General features: G+C 40.8%; 1 protein-coding gene across 1 annotated transcript in view; it reads right to left on the bottom strand.

Annotated features, from left to right (window-relative positions):
- Positions 1-2,048: 2,048 nt before the first annotated feature.
- Positions 2,049-20,714, bottom strand: part of Tace (ADAM 17-like protease Tace) — a 31,296-nt gene continuing 12,630 nt past the window's right edge. The window contains exons 8-21 of the mRNA XM_065441098.1: positions 20,045-20,155; positions 19,499-19,504; positions 17,557-17,675; positions 17,391-17,460; positions 16,423-16,555; positions 16,026-16,127; positions 14,066-14,128; positions 12,800-12,873; positions 11,725-11,840; positions 11,024-11,102; positions 9,752-9,840; positions 9,535-9,591; positions 8,389-8,630; positions 2,049-5,901 (exon numbers count right to left, since the gene is read on the bottom strand). Coding sequence (XP_065297170.1) covers positions 5,688-5,901; positions 8,389-8,630; positions 9,535-9,591; positions 9,752-9,840; positions 11,024-11,102; positions 11,725-11,840; positions 12,800-12,873; positions 14,066-14,128; positions 16,026-16,127; positions 16,423-16,555; positions 17,391-17,460; positions 17,557-17,675; positions 19,499-19,504; positions 20,045-20,155 — 1,475 coding nt within the window. The 3' untranslated portion in view covers positions 2,049-5,687. The remainder of the gene's footprint in view (positions 5,902-8,388; positions 8,631-9,534; positions 9,592-9,751; positions 9,841-11,023; positions 11,103-11,724; positions 11,841-12,799; positions 12,874-14,065; positions 14,129-16,025; positions 16,128-16,422; positions 16,556-17,390; positions 17,461-17,556; positions 17,676-19,498; positions 19,505-20,044; positions 20,156-20,714) is intronic.

Genomic DNA, 20,714 nt, shown 5'->3' on the forward strand with positions numbered 1-20,714 from the left:
CTGTGACAGACAGGAGGGACATAGTCAAGCCACTTACATCCAAGCCGCTTTCTAGGAAGTTGCTGAAGCTGTGACATGTGTTTGCCCTTATGACTTTTTTTTGCTTATGACAGTAAAGTTCTTGCTTTTCGACTAGATGTGCCTTGCCTATTATACTCTCATATAATGTTTGTTAATGAGGTAACCTAAAGTTTATAATGTTAGTGTGTTTTATAGGGAACTAGCGAAATGAATAGCATCGCTGGTGATGAAGTCGACAAACTAAATGTTCACCTTGGAATCGCTGCTCACAATTTGCTTGGTAATCTAACAAATTCCGTCGCGATCATGTCCCAACTGCCCTGCCCTTTATGCCAACCTATTCTGCCCTGTTGCGCTGTAATGGGGTTTCTTTCCCACCTCCTCCCATACTTGCTGGACTGGCTTGGAGCTGAAAGTGAACGGCGCCTGCTCGTACAGCAGGCCATCGACATCCTAGACGCCTAATGTTTTGTGCCTGAATAAAGTCTTATACTACTACTACTCATTTATGTACGCTTGCATATGTATGAAAACAATATATAGGTAGCCAACATTGTGACCATTTTCCCAAATTGTGTATGTTCGGAGAAAAATCGAAGCTGCGCTGTAACAATGCGCAACGTTCTCTACGCTACGTATTACTGCTGCGGCGTCTGCTCAACCCAGGTCTGCAGGCGCCACCTGGGAGCGGCTTCGCGTACTTGCGCGAACGGCGCTTGGCAACGGCCGCAGCTGCCATTGACCAGGCACAGAAAAATAAAGGAGGCTATGACTAAACCAACTGGCATGGGATATGCCCGACATTTTCCAACATGGTTCAAGTTAGCGCAAATGATCACTTTTTAAATAAAGGCCCTTGATCTGAGCGACGCTCTTCCCAGCTTGGTTACGGAAAATGTCATATAGGGACTTTATTCCTACCGCTTCAGCAAAGAGCGGCTCCTAAAAGTCCTGCTATACAAGCTGAAATTGAGCTGCAATAATTATCAACAGCATGTATACATACTATGGCAGGCTCCGAGCTTTAGAAATTTATTATGAAGCGAAATTCGATTTTATTCTAATCATTACAAGAGATCAAGGCAAAGAAGCCTAGGGTTAATTTTTATATGCTTATATGTGCATATATTATTTAGTGCTGACATTCGCTATATCAACAAAATATTGTGCAAGCGAGTGCTCTCCAGATTTTCTTTGTTGGAAAATTAATTTAATCTAAGCATCCCTGAAACATCATAGATCTCAACATAGTCATCTGACCAACATTTGGCAGCTTCATCTCAAGCCTTCCATAGTTTATATGAAAACAAAAGAGAAGGTTTCCAGTCAGCACTGACAATATAATATACTGGTGCTGTCAAAACTTGTACATTTCTTGTCATCCCAGAGAAATGTGTTGTTCAAAATTTGTTGCAACTTTGCTTAAACACCAAAGCCACACATGTTGCATTGAAATTTACTCGGCACATTCATCTGTGACTTGGAGAAACAATTTGTCAAGGTCAAAGTTACTGATCAGTACAGTATATGTAAGCATGTGCAAGGCAGCTTTGAAGGCATATTGCAGGAATACTAACTTGGATTAATAGCATTAATTGGGTTGCATCATCGTCTATGGAGCCTTGCTCATGCTCAAAGTAAAACAAACATTGTCAGAGTCCTCAGAAGTTACCAGCCAAACAAGCCATTAGCCATCCAGAACTAAAGCTGCTTTTTCAAGCTGCAAATTTATGCACAGTGGTAGAGTCTGCAACACACCCATCAAATGATGATGGGAACTGTCATCGCAAGGCTAAGGGCAATAGTGAGATATTCCGTTGTATCGTATTCTTTCAGTAGTAGAGACGGGACTCTGTAAGCAATGTAGCAGGTATGCAGCAACACCCTGCTACCAATAAGTAGCCAGATCCATCCAAAACAAAACAAGATGAAAATCTGTTTTGCCCAAAGCATCCCAACTGCTTCGCATTTTTCAACACACTAACATTGTAACGGTGATAACATGGTTGGGAAAAAAAATGAGAGAGGAGGAGGAGGAAATGGTTTTATTTTGAATTTTGAGCACTTGCATCAGGACATAATCGTTTTTGAACTTCCAGCATGACTAGAACAATTCAAATCAAAATACATGTAATCGCTGATTCAGGGTGACTACAAACCAATAAATAATGAGTAAGTGAACACAACGAAGTGGGGCAGGTGCATACTGAATGACAGGAAGTGGCAAGGTCACCAGCTACAGGAATTTGGGCTTGCTGCTTTACGAGAGTTGCTTGTAAAATTCACTCGTTTAACACAAATTTTTGGGCTTGTTTCCATTAAAGTTGTTTTATTAAAAAAAAGGTTATTTCACAGTTGGCCTGGACTAGAGCAATCACTTAGGTTTGTAACTATCAAAAGCAAGAATAGTGCCTCAAAAGCTATTACCATAGCTGCTTAGAACAAGGCAGTGTTGTAATCGATGATGGCCAGTTTCTGTTTTTAACACAATCAGCCATATTCTAAAAGCATCTGTTTTATATAGAGCATGAAGTTTTCGTTAAACTCAGGTGAATCTTGATCAAAGACTGACACTAAGCACACTACATGTCTCCAAACACAAAGTGGGATGCTGCACAGGGCCTTTAGAGAAAAAAAAAAAGAAGATAGCGCTCAACATCAAAGTTACCACAACATGAACACATGAGCAAAACAATGAGCATAAAACAAGCGTTCCTCCTCAGTATTTCTTGACGAATGTACATGTTTGCGAAAAAATTGACAAGGCTTGAAACACATGTTCAAACATTAAATCAATATAACCACCGTAGACATGGATGCTCTGCTGTCTTTGCAAAACTGAGCAGTGCACAACAATAAACAAAAATGCACAATGCAGCAGAGCTCAATAAAAATCACAACTCCTCAATAGCTCAAACACAAGCACCTGTCAAGTTGTCATACACATTTCAATCAATTTTGTTCAAATACATAAGAAACAAAGCCGCAAAAGGTCAGCACATCAGTTTAGAAGGGAACAAAATGGTAGGAATATGCTTAACAACCAATGGTCAAACAACACTAATAAAACTAAGCATGGCACATTAGGTTAAAAGTTCACAACCAAAGAAGTATACCCTTTGTAAAACACAGCAAAGTATGTGGTTCACATTTCCAAACAAATTTTACACACCTTCAGGAGAATGAACTTCACCAAAGTTTTCATGCAAATGGCACAACAGAACAAAGTAGGAAGCATGTAAACTAATGATAAAGGTAAAAGACATTGTAAAATGATTAGAAATACCCAAACTCTCAATGGCTATGTTGTATACCTGATGAAAATAGCAATGGAGCAGACACTAAAATGTTCTTACTTTTCATTAAAGAAATTCTTGTTCAATATGTCATGTTTGTCACCATATGTGTGCTCCTGTAACATAGTAGAAGGTACAAAAGCAAGCCTAATGCAACACCTGCAAGGCCTGCATTGCTTATTCAAATGTGCATAACCAGACAGAATTTTCCTTTTTTTTAATCTCTTTTGCTGACACGTCTGTGAATGTGCTCTTTTCTGCAGCACAAAGAGACTTGCCAATAGTGATGGCTGCCACCTTTCATGACAGAACAGATAGCATTCTGATGAAAAGAGATCGATAAAATGTAACGAAGAATTGAATGAAGGGGCATCATAAGTGCTTAGAGGAGGGGGGAGGGGACGACATTCACTGCTTTACCAAAACTCTGTTAGATAGAGAAGCAAACGCAGCCACTTCCCAAGCCCCTCCACTCCCACTCCTGACATTGCTGATAAAAACACAGAGAAGGGAGGCCAGGAGTATTCTATCTTTCTTAAGTTTACATAACATATTTTGTTCCAATATCTTAAATGAAAGTTGCTTGAAGCTTTTTCGCATGTGAAAATCAAAAGGCTGCAAGGAGAAAGTGCTGAATGAAGAATTGGGCAACATGAACTGTTTCCGCATGCAAGGAGTGCACTTTTCTGACTTCCCAACATTTAAAATATACAAACTTAGGATGATATGAATAGGTTTTACTGGAGGCTGGCAGTGCCTACCTTACTCCTTTTGCCAAACAGCTGTTTCTCTGGAGTAAGACAATCAGTGATTGTCTTTAAAACATACCGCCAACATGGTTAAAAACACACACAACTGAACTGTGCTGTTATACATCTCTATGTTTTGTGTGGCAACACCTCTGCCGTGGTAGCTCCCTGTCTTACATAACACACTAAACGTCTTAGTGAACTTCTACCCAGTGTGGTAATGAAACATTTGATTTCGGAGCAAGAAGCTCTTTTCCGCTATTTACTGAGGTGAACAATTTTTGGGTTGAAGTTTGTCTGTACATATTGTCAACACTCTCTATAGTATCTGTCCACACTTGTCAACTCCGAGTTTTATAAGCCTGAATAAGTGTCGGCACAAGGTAAAGACAAGATGTTTTGTCAGTTGTGTTAAAAATGCATCTACTCAGTGTCATTCGAAGAAAAAGGAAAACCTCTAACATCCAACAAAAAGGAAGACAAAAGAAACATGGTGAGGCTTATCTGGTGATCCGACTCTGCAGCAGTGGCATTCAAAGTAACTAGAAGCGTGGAAATATTAGAAAAATTTGCATACTAGCCAAATATATTAGGTATGTTTTAATATTGTATTCAATTCAGAAACCATGTACTTGAAGTTTTTTTAATACTTGATACGATATAAATATTCAAAACAAATCAAATATATTGCTGGCAATGTGGGAGCAGACACAATTCTTTGCGTTTACTCCTACCTACTTCTGCATTTCTTTGTCGTTGTTCTACATCAGTCTTTGTGATCTGTCATCTTGTTCTTTCTTTCCTATTTACTTCCCTATTTCCTTTTTTTTCAATTTCTGTTTATATAACCTCCTTCCTAAAGAGTTTTATATTTGTCCACCCCTACAAGTAATGCGTCCTTGCTACAGCAAAAGAAGATGACATACATGTGATGCACACAAGCCGCAGAGTAGACAACCAATGACACAAGTAGTCGCTTAGGCCATTTACATTAGGAACTGCAGCAGTGCTTAAAGAGAGGGCACTGCTAAGAAAATCACTTCTCATCCACAGTACACAAAACGAACTGTCAAGTTCACACTTATGGTCAAAACAGAAAATTTGCGCATTCTCTAAAAATCCACATAGATTCAGTGGGCCGAAAGGGAAACTGCAAGCTGAATGGGAATGCGCTTATATCTGTTGCCGCACTGTTCACATACATTGCTTGCTCTTCTGAAAGTACACCATATACTGCAAAATGTGCAAATGTGATGTGTCAGTCACTTACATTTGAGCTTTGTAATTTCTTAATGACAGTGTACCATCCAGGTTTCGTGTGGAAGAAGCAACAAGAAGAGGAACACAATGAAAGTAAACAGGACAGCACAAACACTCCTTGAATATCAAGTGAGCTCAGCTGCTTTTGTTTCTGCCAGCCCTTATATATTCGATGCTGCATACTCAGGCAGGGAGCTTTCTTAATGCTCCAAGTCTCCCATCCGAGTAAAATAAATTAGGTGTCCTTTCTTTTTTTTTTTTTTCTCCCAAAAACATGTAACATCACTTCAGTCATCTCAATCAAACCAGGACAAAAATTATGAGAAAAGCATAAGTGAATGACAATGAACACAACTGCCAGCTACAGGGCCGTGTAGTTCTCAATGTGTTGCCTCGAACGGCTGCCAGGCCGTTCAGATGAGACAGATGCTGCACTCGGTCGCCCGTAGCCCTGAGTGTGCAGAGGATGGTGGTGGTAGTAGTCAGACGGGTCGTGCCTGCTGTAGTTGCCACCTTCGGTAACACTGCTCGGTCTCGCATAGAGGCGTCCCTCATACCTCGATGGGTGCATGCTGCTGAAACATGAGCAGACATAGTTTCATTACACATCGTTCACTACACTTCCTTCACCCATCTGCTACCAAAACAAGTGCTTTCTCTGGATCTTCCCAACAACTTCAAAAATGAAAAAAAAAATTATGGGGTTTTACGTGCCAAAACAACGATCTGATTATGAAGCGTGTCGTAGTGTCGCCGGATTAATTTTCACCTCCTGGGGTTCTTTAAAGTGCATCTAAATTTAAATACACCGGTGTTCTTGCATTTCTTCCCACTGAAATGCAGCTGCCGTGGCCTCATTTCGATGGGGGAGAAATGCAAGAGCACCCATGTACTTGTTTTTACCAAAACATAATTATTCCTTACGAAATTGCAGTTAAAACAGGAGGTAGGTGGGATCAAAAACATCCGCGACATTAGCTCTAGAATGTCAGGACTTCCTCATGCAGGCTGTCTGTGCCTCATGATAGCTAGACACAAGAAGCCCTCTATGAGGGCTCCCATTCACAACTACTGATAACAGTTGCGGTAAGATGTACAGGTTTTGCTAACAGTTTCAAAGCCACCATGCAAGCAACCGGGGCTGTTTCCAGGCCATGTACTGGGGCCTATGTGAAGCTTGCAGTGTTCCAAAGCCCCAGAGGTAGAAAAGGAAAGTTACGGCCATACTCTTGGCTTTAGAATATAAGGAGTGCTGCCTCACCGCAATTCCTGGCGACAGCTCGTCACGTATAGTTTTGTGTCACATATACAGTTAACATATACAGTTAACTTTTCAGTTAGCCTTACATTAACCAATACAGTTGCCTAGATTCTTTTACACTGTCATGGATTCGTAACTTCCTTTCTTTCCATCAACAGTTTACAACAGTTGGCAATTTTACTTCATCACTCTGTGACGTAACTCCAGGTGTACCTCAAGGCAGCGTTCTTGGCCCTTTATTGTTTCTAATAAACATTAACGACCTGCCCGCTAACATATCTTCTTGGCTACGACTCTTTGCTGATGACTGCATCATTTACCGCTCCATTATTTCCATGGATGATCATCTCGCCCTCCAAAGTGACCTTAACCTAATTTCCATTTGGTGTAATAAATGGCAAATGACACTTCGCTCAAATAAATGCAAGGTTATCTCCTTCAGCCGCAAACGTGCCAATTCTAACTTCTCGTATCTCATAGATATCACAGTATTGTCTCAGGCATCATCATACAAGTATTTATGTATTCATCTTATGCATAATCTTTCATGGGCCATGCATGTCAACACCATTTGTGCGAAAGCTTCAAGGACACTAGGGTATCTGCACCGGAACCTGCGGGATTCCCCTAACAATGTTCGAAAACTGGCCTATCTAACACATGTGCGGCCATAGCTAGAATACGCAGCACCCATATGGTCCCCATATCAACATAGTTAATAAACTTCCTAGAATCCATACAAAATAGAGCCGCTCCCTTCATTACACGTAACTACAGTCCCCTTTCGAGGGTAACACAGATCAAACTTGATATCTCTCTTGAACCATTATATATTCATCGTTCAATCGCTCTTTTATGCTTATTTCATAAATATCGCCACGGCACCAGGCAATCTGCGTTACCTCTCGAAGCGCCGTCATGCATTTTGAGCCATTTACATAAGCAGTACAGCATCAAGTGCATATACGGAAGAACACAAGCCTTCAATTTATCAGCCCTTCCACGTGCCATCATATTTCGGAATGATCTTCCCGATAATATTGCATCCATATGCAACCATCAATCATTCCATGATCAGCTGCACGAATACTTTCAAGTGACACCATGACGTTAAACCTTCTCTTGTATAAAATATCGTGCTTTTGTAAACCCCTGTTCTACTTTATATTTTTCTTTAGTCATGTGTCAGACATTTGTGCTGTATTTATATACTTGAATTATTTTGTGTAGTTTGCTCTTATGTTTGTTGCTGCTTTTTAGTACTAGACTTGTGCAATGTTTTCCCTTTCCCTTTTTTTGACCTGCATATTTTGCATTTCTTATAATATCCTTGTTCGTCCCCCTTACTCAATGGCCTCTGGGCCCTGTAAGGTATTGTAAATAAATAAGTGACCAAAATGGCCAAACATGGCAGCTCAGTGCTAGTTCGGTGCAGGAATGTAATGATGTCTCAGGAACATTACAAGAGAAGCAGGTTGCATGTGCATATGTTGAGATGATGCCGCACTGCTTGCTGTCCGCATGAGCCAAACCTCCTTCATTTTTGTGCATTTCCGATGTATGCACAGTGCACAGTTCAGATAACCTATCACTATTAAGCAGATAAAGTGTAAGCATTGCACTGAGCCCAATCATTGCTCTTCAGTTATAAAAGTCGCAACTATGCTTCAAGCAGCTACTCATAACTCTGCATCTTGGGACTCATAAAACAAATAACAGCCATCCACAAAGCCAGACAGCAGTTCAAACACATATGCTTCAATAATCACGAGTTATATTCAGCATTCAACAGGCAGCTTACCCTCTTTCTGAGCTAGCATAGGGGCTTGGCGTCGGCCAATAGTCGGAACTTGTTGCAGCCCGGCTTGGCAATCGCAGCGTTGGAGCCAGGACTTGCTCATCTGATGGTGTTTGCAAAGGCAGCTGTGTTCGTGGTTGTGGCTGAGGCTGTGGCTGCGGCTCTGGCTGTGGAGGTGGCTGCCGGCGTGAAATATGGACTACTTTGACGCTGCTGTCTGACGGCGGACGAAATGGCTGAAGACTCTGCAGGGAGAGAAAAAAGGAGCACAGTGAGGGTACAAAAACAACCACCCCAGAAAACCCACATTAACGTACGGACGCTATATAGTTTCTTAGGAGCAAGTACATATAGAAAATAATGATGTAAGCTATGCAGAAACAAGGGGCGCTTGCAGAGTACAATATAATTGGCAGCATACCACTCTTGACAAAATGCACGCCTAATGAAGCGCCTATATATACATTCTTCTGCAAACAAGAGTAAGGCTCTTGTGTATCGTCTGCTGTGTCTCATCTCTCTTCTTTGTCCGTGTTTCAAATGCGTGCTGTGATTAATAATGCCGATGTACCGACTCGCACAGCTAGCTACCATACTAAGAAAAAGAATGCAACTGTGCCTGATACCAAATCGACTCATATTACATAGAGAAACACACATGCACACATACACTGAACTCAAGCAATTAAAGAGAGTATCTACGTGAGTAGATGGTCTTGACACAATAAGAAAACGATTGTATAGGAAGTTACTGGCAGATAGCTTAGTAACATCTGCTGTTGGGTTAGTTGGTACATGGCTAGAAATGATTTTAGGCACGAAATAACACAAAGACAGCTTCCTGTCGGTGTCTGTTCTTTGCTTGTGTCTTATTTTGCGTCTAAAGCCATTTCTGGCTATTATCAGTAGATGTATACAACCACATCTAATAGTTGACCAGTGTAACTCTGCAGGTGCTAGTACTGATACAGTCTAGAGAAAGTCTAGCATGTGAGAAAAAGAAAAGACAGTTGGCTGTAAACCTTTGAATACGACATTTCTGTTTCTTTCACATTTGTTTCAGATAACTAGTTTGAGGTGTGTCTCAACCCTGCAATCAACAAATACTTCCAGCATGAACAAATAAATTAAGAAGCAAGTAATTCTCACATCACGTTTCCGGCAAGTCTTTTTGGACTTCTCATACTCTGCTCTCCTCTTGTGATCCTGAAGCACGGCAGAGAGAAAAAAGAAAAAGATTTCAGATGCTGTCAGGAAAGTATCTATAAAAGGAGAGGTGTCAGCATATCGGAATACAGTTCGCAGGATATGCAGTCATTGCAAGGTGGGATGCTGGCATGCACAAACCACGAACCGGAATGCTCACCACATAACTGATAAGACAGCTTCCTGGTACCCACACAATCATGGACACCACAATGACAGTGCCCACTATGTTGTCATTCAGAAACTTCACTGAAAAAAAAAAAAGAACAATAACATATAGGTGAACTATGCATTAAAATCGCCAAAATAGGATAGGACTAGTTCTGTTGAGCTATCATAAAAGCACCCGAGTTTATCTTTCCCATAAGTCTACTGAGTGTACTGCACTTTGATATGCTTTCACAAATTCTTGCAGCACAACTCGCCATCTCACTGATACTGGACTTTGTTCACTCACTCACAAAAACATGGGATGTTTACTAGCTTTTCATTATGATACTGCAGCATGTACACAACAAATGAGGACACAAGGCAAAGGCGACACACAAGCACTGACTTGCAAAACACTTTATTTTTGGAAAGGGAGTTGTATACTGCGTGTGTACACATGCACACGTACATGCACACCCAGGCTAACTAAACTGAGCATGAACAAGAGCATTCAGAATTTAAAAAAATTATATATGTATATAAACCACAGAGCTTCTACATAGAAAAATAAGTCACATAGTGCTCAAAAACGCGAATTCCTTGTCAGATAACACTACAGATGGCTCATTTATGCACAGATCAACATGCTTTTTGATATAGAAGGCCTTAGTTATTTCATGTGTCAGTTTGTCTTTATGAGCAAACAAAATGATGGTATCACAAAGGGCAGGTTCATAGTGAGAGCTTTTGCAGTGGTTGGCTAAGCGTGAATTGCTATCTTTGTCATGTGATTGCTGGTGCTGTTTTAGATGGGTATTAACACACTGGCCTCTCTGGCTTATGTAAACATGGCCACAAATTAATAGCAACATGTACACTACACTTATTTTACATCTTACGAACTTGGCGTCTTGTTTTAAAGCACAGACACACTTTTTCGTGTCCATTTTGACAAACTCTTTAACCACCGCTTGGCAGATTCGTTGCAGCTTGGTAGGAGTGCTGAAAATAATGTCAACACCAAACTGGCCAGCAATATTCTTTAGTCCGTGAGAAAAGCAATAGACATAGGGCACAACAGCAATGCATTTTCGTTGTGTCATCTCTGCTTCTAGAATTCTAGATTTTTAGTACTTTTATATATTTGTTAGCCTTCCCAACAATGTGACAAAGAAACCTACACTAGTTTCTATGAAGGCACAAAATATTTGACAAAAATACCAAGAAACATGCCTGGTTCTATATAACGTCGAAAGGTAGCGTAAAAAAATGGAAGACTCACAAACTGTGTTGATGTCAATGTCCTCAATAATGTCCCAAAACCTTTCAACAATGTCTTGAACTGTCTTTTCACATCTTCCCTGCAATGCATACAGAACAAAGAGAAACAGCAGTGACGTTAGGACAAAAATTGCAGCTAGCGAAAAATCAACAACTTGATTACTGTGTGCAGCAATTATGACCTGCCGACTCTTGGATACATTGTGGTCATTTACGCAGCAGGTTAATACGCTGAGGAATCTAAAAGTGAGATAACTTATTATTCGGGTGTGCAATCTGAGTTTCAAGGCATGTGCCATGTATATACACATCCACTTAAAAAATGCTATGAGTATAGTAGTGTCAGATTTCCTCTATACTACAAGTGTTTAGTATTTGAGCCTGATGCAATAAAAAATTTTTTTCATGGCCAGTCCGGTTTGAAACATCGCACTAGGTAGGCTTTAGGCTAGAAAACACAAGGCCATGCCACATAGCAGGTGAAAACCTCAAAGATATAAAAGTCAGATGATTTATTATATGTGGGGCAAAGGTCTCATAAAACTTCTGCCTCATTTAGCATGTACCTCATATATCAACATAATTGCCACAGTGTGCACCTATATAGCAAAATCATAGCTAGAGAACGTAGAGCTACTACATGCTGTGCCCGCCAAGTGCCTATGCTGTGTCGTAATGTATGCGCTGCATGGAAGATCTGACCTTTTCACAGTAGCCGTGTATGCACGGTGTTCCATCCCTCAATATTTCCATTGGTTCCGTCGGCTTGCAGGTGGCATTGTGTGAAGGTCGACAGCACCGCTTGCACGCATCCACCTCTGCAAGTTGGTGGAAAATGAAATCCGTCGCAAATTTAATGCAGTTTTCATTAAAACCCACATGCAGATTATGTAGTACATGCAGCTTTCCCCTTCTCCCAGCATTTCGTAGTTTGAGCCTGTGTCTCAGCACTTCCCAAAGCTTTCTGTTTCCAAGAATGGTCCACTACACATGGCTCCAACATTTGTTTACGTATAAGTGGGAATAATAGTACTGGATATAGAACAACTTAAGCAGTTATTATAGCTGTGCTGAGCAAAAGAAATGCTTCCACAACACACCTAAGACAATGATTGCCACTTGCCAGCAGGTGGCAGCAATTTGTGCCAAAAAAGTGCACAACAGTCCATAGACCTGTACTGTACCTTTAAACAGTACTAAACATTGGCACTGTCCATGTGGCTAGGGTGCTCACAGACAAGTTTTGTCTCAGGACTGTACACTCCCCAACCAGCCCTCTGAGAAAATAAAACACTACAACCCACAAAAGCAGCAAGAGTCTGAGAGAAAGAAACTCCTCAAAACTCTTGGTCTGTTTTTAACATGTTTGCTGCAATGTGGGTCACGGCAGCTATTCCCCCCGTGCACCTGTACCAAGGCTTTCATGCTGCGTAGAAGCGACATCTTTACTACAAATCAATGGAGAGAAAAATAAATCTTGGTGGATCACAACGCACCAGAGGAGTATGATGAATGACCTACCGGCAAGTCATTATGCACATGAATTGAGACTTCAAAAAGTTCTGTCACAGTGAACAGATCAAATACGTCAGTCTACAGTTCCTGTGTTCCACTAAATGCCTCCCCAAATTTCATCTGCGCAAGCATGCCCCATGATTTTACAAAAATGATGTGGGATGCAGCGAAGAACAGTCCCTTTACAAACAAGCTTTTCCCCATTGCATGCTTCATTCTTATAAGCAAGCAGCGCTGATGCTTTCAGTCTGGGTTCTCTCACCTGTGTCGCACATGCAAGAAACCTCTCCTCTTGTCTCGCAGTATGGCATGCAGTCCCCTGCTCGGCATTTGCCCCTAAGGATAAAGGAAGATGTGTATGAAGCTGTGGCTCTCTTATAGACAATGTTTCACGAGTCGCTACTGCCCTCTGCATCGTTCTTGCTACAAATAGTTTTCAGTTGGGTTTGTATTTACAATAATACACACTACAGCCCTACTTTTGCCCATAAATGAAATATGGGCAGATCATTTCACATTCACAGCATTTTTGCTATTGAACATTTCTTGGTGCATATCTATGAGGTTAGGCAAAATGCTTCTGAAGTGGAGATGACATACCGAAAAGGAAGCAAGCACACCATATTAACATAGGCATCAAACATGCGCACTTTCTGTGAATTGCTAAAAGAAGCTAGGCAGTCTACAAACAATACATTAAAACTTAACTTTAACACAGTTCATGGGAACCCACCAGAAAGGCTGCTATTTTCCTGAACCATCTGTACAACTGCCTTTCAATAAGGACCAAAGCACTTATAAACATTGAAATGAAACCTGGAGCCTTCAGTGGCAACTTTTTTATAACTTCAGAAAATTTCAGGCGATTTCCAGTAGCTTACAGCTTACATAATCATGCGAAAAAGAAGGCCTTTTTTTTCACAATCATGCTCTCAACAAATCTTTCTTTTTTTTTGCTTTCCTTCTCAAAAACAACTTTTCAAGGAAAGAATAACAGTGTAAGAGCTCTAAATGAGGTAGAGGTTCACAGGAAAATCGAGACTTGACACAATCAGTAGTCATCTAATGAGGCAAGTTGCAGGTTGGAACCAACATTTCGACTAAGGAACTTGTCTTCTTAAGGGCAAAAACAAGCAAGCTTTTTTTGTCCAAACATTGGCTTCTGCCCGAAGCTTCCCTCGTTCGACGACTTCTATTTTGTGTGAGAGCTTGTGTCGCTGAGCAGTAGTATTGCCAAAAAATTTTGTAAATCAGGTTGACTCTTCACAAATAAAATAATTATTAGAACTGAAAGAGCTGCCTTGTGCAGAGTTCACTGAACCAAAACGTTTTTGCATAGAGTCCAACATAATGCTACTGGGTAACTATTTGGGTGGCTTCGTTTACTTGAGGTCATAGACGATAGGCTTGTTAAACCAAACTTCTACTGCACTAGCATATTTGCCATATAACGAAATTTATTTCCTGTTATAGGTCCACAACTACTTTTCTCACATCAATGCAACCACAACAGAAATCATATACTTACTTGTCCAAGCAAGGGCTGTCATCCTTCTGTGGTGGCGATGGAGGGCACTCTGCTGATCTGCCAGTGAACATCTCGTTAAGAAAAAATCTGCAATTATGGCCACTGCAACCCTTTTTTACAGCAAACAGCTACACGTATTTGAAAAAAAGGCACAACATAACATGCAAGAAAAAGCACCCTGATACAGGGTTACTGGGTATGGCATTATAAGGGCCAGTATTTGAAATTCAAGGACCAACACAATTTTTTTTTTCAATACAAAAAAAGCTGTCGCCAGAACTTTTCAGAGCTTTTTCTGCTAAAAACGCTGAAGGCCTATTCAAGCTTCTAACTTATGTATATAGTATGACTCTTAAACCATATCATTTAGAACAACGCTGATAGTTTTAAAAAGAATGGTACAATCAGTGATCTACAGTGGTTGAACAATGGATGTATCATCAGGCTTTAGCTCCAGGCTAAGGCTTTTGTTGCTTGACCAAAGCTGATCAGTTCAAGTTTTCATCTTCCTTTGAACCTTTGCCTTGTTTTGATACAACTGAAGGTTTTACGTCACCCAAACGAATAATAGTAGAACATCTGCATGCGCATTGCCTTCAACATCGACAGCACAGAACAGGACACCCTGAGTAAGAAGCACAAGTTTACCCAGCAATCTTAGTAAAAAAAAATTTTGTACACAGTGTCCAGCCTGCTACAGTAGTATCCATTAATTCAATTCTGGTTAGTTAAATTTTTGATTAGTCTGATCCAGACTGAAAGTCCCAGCCAGCACCCATACATTTCTATAGGCCCAAGAGTTTGCTATTTCGATCCCGAAATTGGCCTTCACCTTATAATTGTAACTTGAGCGGCCAGCAAGCACATGCCTTAGACCAGTGGTGAAGCCGTTGGTGGCACTGATCATGTCTCCAATAGCGGTAGCAGCAGTATTTGTCTTGGCGGTGCTTAGGGAACAGTGAATGTGCCGAAGACATGTTATATCCCACCGAAAATGGCAATTTTCAGCCTGTGTTCAACAGATTTCAATATCAAAATAGCAGCCTCACAATGATTACCGTATTTACCCAATTCTAATGCACACTTTCTTTTTTTTTCAAGAAAAATGGTCCGTAAATTGCCTATGCGTTACAATTGCATACCTGCCAGAGCTAGCGTCACTGCCACGGCTATCACAACAACCCGGCAGAAGTTTTTGAGTGGGATGGCGATGATGACACATCACTTTAAGGTTTTAATTACAAAGCCTTATTCAACTGACAAGTTATTTCACTTTCTAAGCTAGTGACAACAATGTCACATCACATGATTTTGCTGCTCGGGAGAAATGCATGCGTCGCAGGATAAACTGGTGAAGTGGTTAGTCTAGGTGTAGGGCACTATCCCATTCATAAATGATTGAATGTCAAACACAATGTATCACAAGAAGGACAACATGTAGATCATATACAGCAATAAAAGGCTGTTTGAGATAGACAATGATGAACATTAAGTGTAAATCAATTTCAATTCTGTAAAGGTAAAGTCTACAGTTTTCATCTCATTTACGATGACCAGAATCAGATGCATGGTGCTATAAAATTGGCTTCATGTTAGATTTGGGTGCACATTGCTTTGTACTGTGAACCCATAAACGCAGGTTTCACATTTGATTTGGGGGAATGTTAGAATCGAGCAATACTGCCAAATAAATCAGAAGTGTATTTGGACTTTTTTATGCCTCTTCTTTTAATTTGCCCCACTGCACAATTTGATAAACTTTGTCTGTCCCGTAGTTGAATTAACAGAAGTTCACAGTATTAGCTTACAACAAACAAAGCATACAAAATGGTGTGGGAACTTCATTACATACAGCAGATAACAGAAACCACCTTCTTCAACTTTTCACATCCGGCAGATAAGCTGCACCAAACACTTCCCATAAAATGTGCACGTGCTCAAGCACAACAGCAAAGGATATGTGCAGTAGGCTTCATTTTTGCAAGCATTGGGTTGTGCCTCCCGACACAACGCCCCGTTCTGGGAATAGTCACAGTTTCGGCAGCAGGGCGAATTTCTGTCACTGAACAGAGGGTAAAAAGAGAAATTAGGTGCAAGGACTGAAATACTTGAAAGGAAAAGGAATTAAAAAAAAAATATATTATGTACAAGGAGCAAGAAATTGCAGCAGTTACAGTCAAACTCAAAAGGGATTTGAAAACCTGACTTCTCAACACTTTCCATGCTCCTAGAATGTCAGTTTATAGCACTGAAAATTGGGCTATTTCGCTAACGGCAGCTAACACTCACATCTAACAAATTTAGCGACAAAAGCAGAGCATCCATTTGTTCCAAGAAACAAACTACTGTCGAAGTACCTGCACTTTGCGCTAGGCTTGAGCCGGCATTCCTCATCACAGCAGGGGTCGCTGTCCTCGCTACCAATGAGGCCAGCATCACATTGTTCTCCTTCTTCCACCAATGAGTTTCCACAAAACGACTCTTCGGGCTCTGGAAATGGCAGACAACAGGGTAAGAACACTTTCTAAATGCCTCTGTCACTAGATCACATGCATAAATTGAGCTGTTACTATATCTGTATCACTTTGACGTAAAGAAAAAGAAATGGTGCTAGAGCTGACGGTTTGACACACCAAAAGTCTGGTGCACATTATTTTGAGAATTATAATTAATTCAGACACCACCCCTAGCTTTCAGCATCATAAATGAACAGTGCAGTAAAACAGGGCAGTTGCTAGACCTGTAAATTAATAATTCATTTACTTGTAGTGCCTGCTTAGCTTTGCACTATGAGCAGGGCAGCCTAACAATGGAGTCTAATTGTCGCCACTTTCAAGCTGCCCCTATCAATACAATGTAAAGCATCACTGAAGTAAAATTTGTGTAACACACTGACTTGTCTCTTCAATTCAATCTGCGAACTAAGTACTGTGTGGTTAAACGGCATCAAATCATGCTGCAAGTATGGAATTTAGTCTAAACTCCTCAAAATGTGATTCTGTGCCACCAAGTTATGCTCTGCAGCTTGAACAAGTGATTTTGTTCAATGTGTAAATCCAGCTTAGGCCAGCTGTATTTGCGTGACTGCTGTGAGTCATGCTAAAAGAAGAAAGCCACACAAAATTCAGGGTTGGTTTCTCCTCATAGCTGGTGTGATGAATGGTCAAGCATCGTGCAATAAAATCACAGGCCCAACCTCATGTTATATTTGAGGAGCAATTCTAAATATAAGTGAAGCACACTTTTAGGCTATAAATCACAAGGGGGAAAAGCTTGCATTATATTTACGCAAATGCGGTAGCCTTCGCACACAAAAACAACTTACTTGAGAAGCACTTGCTTGCCTTTGCCAGCAAAACTGCCCTGATAGAACGCACACTGCAAGGCGAGAATTTCTGAAAGGAAGAAAAAACATAATGAAAGAAGGCAACCATTTAGGCTGTAATATATCTTATTGCATACATTGTGCGTTTATTGCAAATAAAACGAACCTTGTTGTTTGGGTCATAGCCACTGACAGAATAAGTGTACATCAAATATGATCCACCTCGCTGAGAGTCTGGAGAACATTCAGGCAGGTCTGGGTCATGCTCACTGCCCCAGTTGTGACCTGTGAGTACATATATCTTGTATGTATATAAACGTTGACACTGCTGTGAAATGACTGAGTGAGATATAAAGATTGGCTGATGAACGAGGAATACATTATCGATAGAGTCGAACCTCCACATAATGAACAGGGATGCAAAAAAAAGTCTCAGTTTCGCCCGAGAGGCGAAGCATCGATTGCGATAGAAAATTAGTCGACAGCTCTACGAAGAAAGGACAGTAGTTTTATCGGCCGTATAAAGCTGTAAACGTATACACACTAACTAAATTAAAAAGCACGGTGTCATGTGCACACAAGCAAGCATTAACACATCTGACTTAACAACTGCAGAAACTCGCTGTCAAAACGCTGGCGCAAGGAAACACGGTAGTAGCAGTGAGCAAAGTGACTTGCGTGCTGTCTATCGCTTTAATGAAAAAGTGAGCACTGAGAACCCATAGCATGCACAAAGCTACAAGCCACCAATGTACCTAGACTCTACCCCCAACCCAGATTGCTCTCAAGGTATGGCCGGGTGACTGCACACTGCCGCCCCATGCACAATTGCAGATGGAGTAGAACACCATTGTCCCCTCTCTTTCTCCTCCACTCGGTGCCTTGCAACGTTGCGTGCCTCGCACATGACTGAAGAAGACGTGCTTCCTGCCCGCTTTTGTCTCTTTCACTTGGGCGAGATTTAACTGCAATTGTCGGCTCCCCTTGCATGCCTTTACTAACACATACAGCATAGCGTGCACGGCGATGATGTTATCGCCCTTGGACTTCATACGGAATGTCACGGCGACAGTGATAGTGACGGCAACGCCAACAGCGGGAATGTGCTTGGAGTGTCCATAAAATTGCTATCGCAATAATATTTATCGAATATAACAACGCAATACCTAAAATTTGATTGGCAACGCTTTACTTCAGTGAGTATTGTACTCCTATAATGAAACTGAACATGAAAGATGGGAGACAATATTCATTACAAACAAGCAAATATTTGCTTGCTTGCGCATCAAAGTATGTGTCCTTATAGCAAAAGTACCCAATAATGTATAGACTCGTGTGAGGGCAGTACCTGTGTAAGGGCTGCACCCTAACGTGGCAGCCCAAAATTTTTAGAGAAAAAGAAGTTCGATCAGAGAAGCAATCACGTTCAGTGCCCCAATGCGGCGCGCATGTGCATTCGAGAATTTTTGCATGCTCTGTACTTCTGCGTGCCGCTACTAGATGGCAGGAGCTACATGGTGACCTCTGATGCAACGGTACATCCAGAGATATTGGGTATGCAGTAGCCACCGGCTGTGCTGGCACTGGTGTAACTAAAAGGTTCAGTGCTGCACAAGGGCTGCACCACGTCAAAATTGTTAAAAAAAAGTGCGCTACTTTAAACAGCAGATACTCAAGGTGCATCCATGTTAGGCCAACAGCTTTCCTTGGCTCACCTGGAGTAAGTAAGCCAACATGTAATCCAGTGTGACTGCATATTGACAATGCAAAATGCATTTATAATTAGCTTTGTTCATGTGCCGTGTATCGGCATGGCAAGCCACCAACGGGTAATGAAAATCGACAGGCACACTGGAGGCATCGCACTCAAGTTTATTTTGCATAGAGCCGATCAGGACATTCCTTTTTCCGTTGATATGAGTGTGTACATATATAAAGAATATAGGATATAACGATGGCCTTATTGTGTCAGGTGCAGCTTTATTATAACATGGTTCAACTTGGCATTAAGACATTCACATAGACAAGATGTCTCAAATTGATGATTCTGACACACATTTAAAAGGCAAAACAGAAAGATTTGGAGAAAGTAGCAAGATTACACTTACCAAATTCTAAATTCAGCCACAGCAGCAGATGTAGCAACACATAAAAGAAAGAGGCAGAGAGAAAAATTATGTTTAAAGGATCTTCCTCTGAACTAAGCACTACGGATCATGGGATGCCACTCTTGTGGTTTAACTCTCAGTTCATTACTGGTGTCATTATGGGCACTAATAACAGGCTAATTGCAGTAGTCGTGAGGAATTAAAACGTTATAAAAACAATATTAGTAAAATGAAGTAATTGTTTAGAGACACCTAAAAGTCTTGGAAGATTTTTGAGAAATGAGCACCCATGCAAGTGAAGACCTAAAATGGTCAATGTGCATCAGAGCCATTCATGAATGTTATAATATTGCAGTTCGTTTTTTAATCATATAGTTTGTTATATTGCATATTACTGGTAAATAAATTTCTGCAGTAAGACCACAAAATAAAGCTTCAAGGTCCGTCAATACTGCTTCCAATGAAGGCAAGCATAAAACATATTAATGATGTTCTACATTACAGTAGTTAGGAAAGCAAATGAACAACAGCTGAAAGCAGTCCTACCGTGCGCTGTGACCAGGTCGGCTTCTCTTGTGATTACTCGTTGTCCGTAATGATTTCGTGACGTGCTCAGACCAGAGTTGAGGTATAATGTGTAGCCATTTTTCACATAACCTGCCAAAAACGCTTGTAAGAATGTTGATACTTGTGCAAAAAAAAAAGTTTACATTTCACTTGGCATGCCTACAGCTTATCAGCCTTCTCTGTGCCACATTGACATGATCTTGCAATACAAAGCCTAACATCAATATACTGTCAAAAAAACTAAACATACCTCATCATGACTCTAGCTCTCGTGCATCAATGAACCATTCATGCTATCTATTATGCACCAAAGTATACAATGTCTTGCAACATAGTGTCCGTTGGCCACAAGAATCAAGTAGATTATTCTGGCCAGCATCTGCTCTAAAACATTTTTAGCTAATAGTGTCAGCAAGTCCACAATGGATGGAAAACTTTATTAAGCAAGTGAGTTTGGACCGTACAAGGTCTCAGGGCCACCGCAACCAAATATACTTAATGTTCTATTAATGTCTCAATGTAAACACTAGTTCTGTCACGACCTTATAGTGGTATGTAGTCCATAAAGACATGCACAAAGACAAGCCACAACTGTAGCTGCAAAGTATAATAAAAATCACATTAACTGCATAACTTAGCACCACCACAA

The sequence above is a fragment of the Dermacentor albipictus genome, chromosome 5 (genome assembly GCF_038994185.2).
Source record: "Dermacentor albipictus isolate Rhodes 1998 colony chromosome 5, USDA_Dalb.pri_finalv2, whole genome shotgun sequence".
NCBI lineage: Eukaryota > Metazoa > Arthropoda > Arachnida > Ixodida > Ixodidae > Dermacentor > Dermacentor albipictus.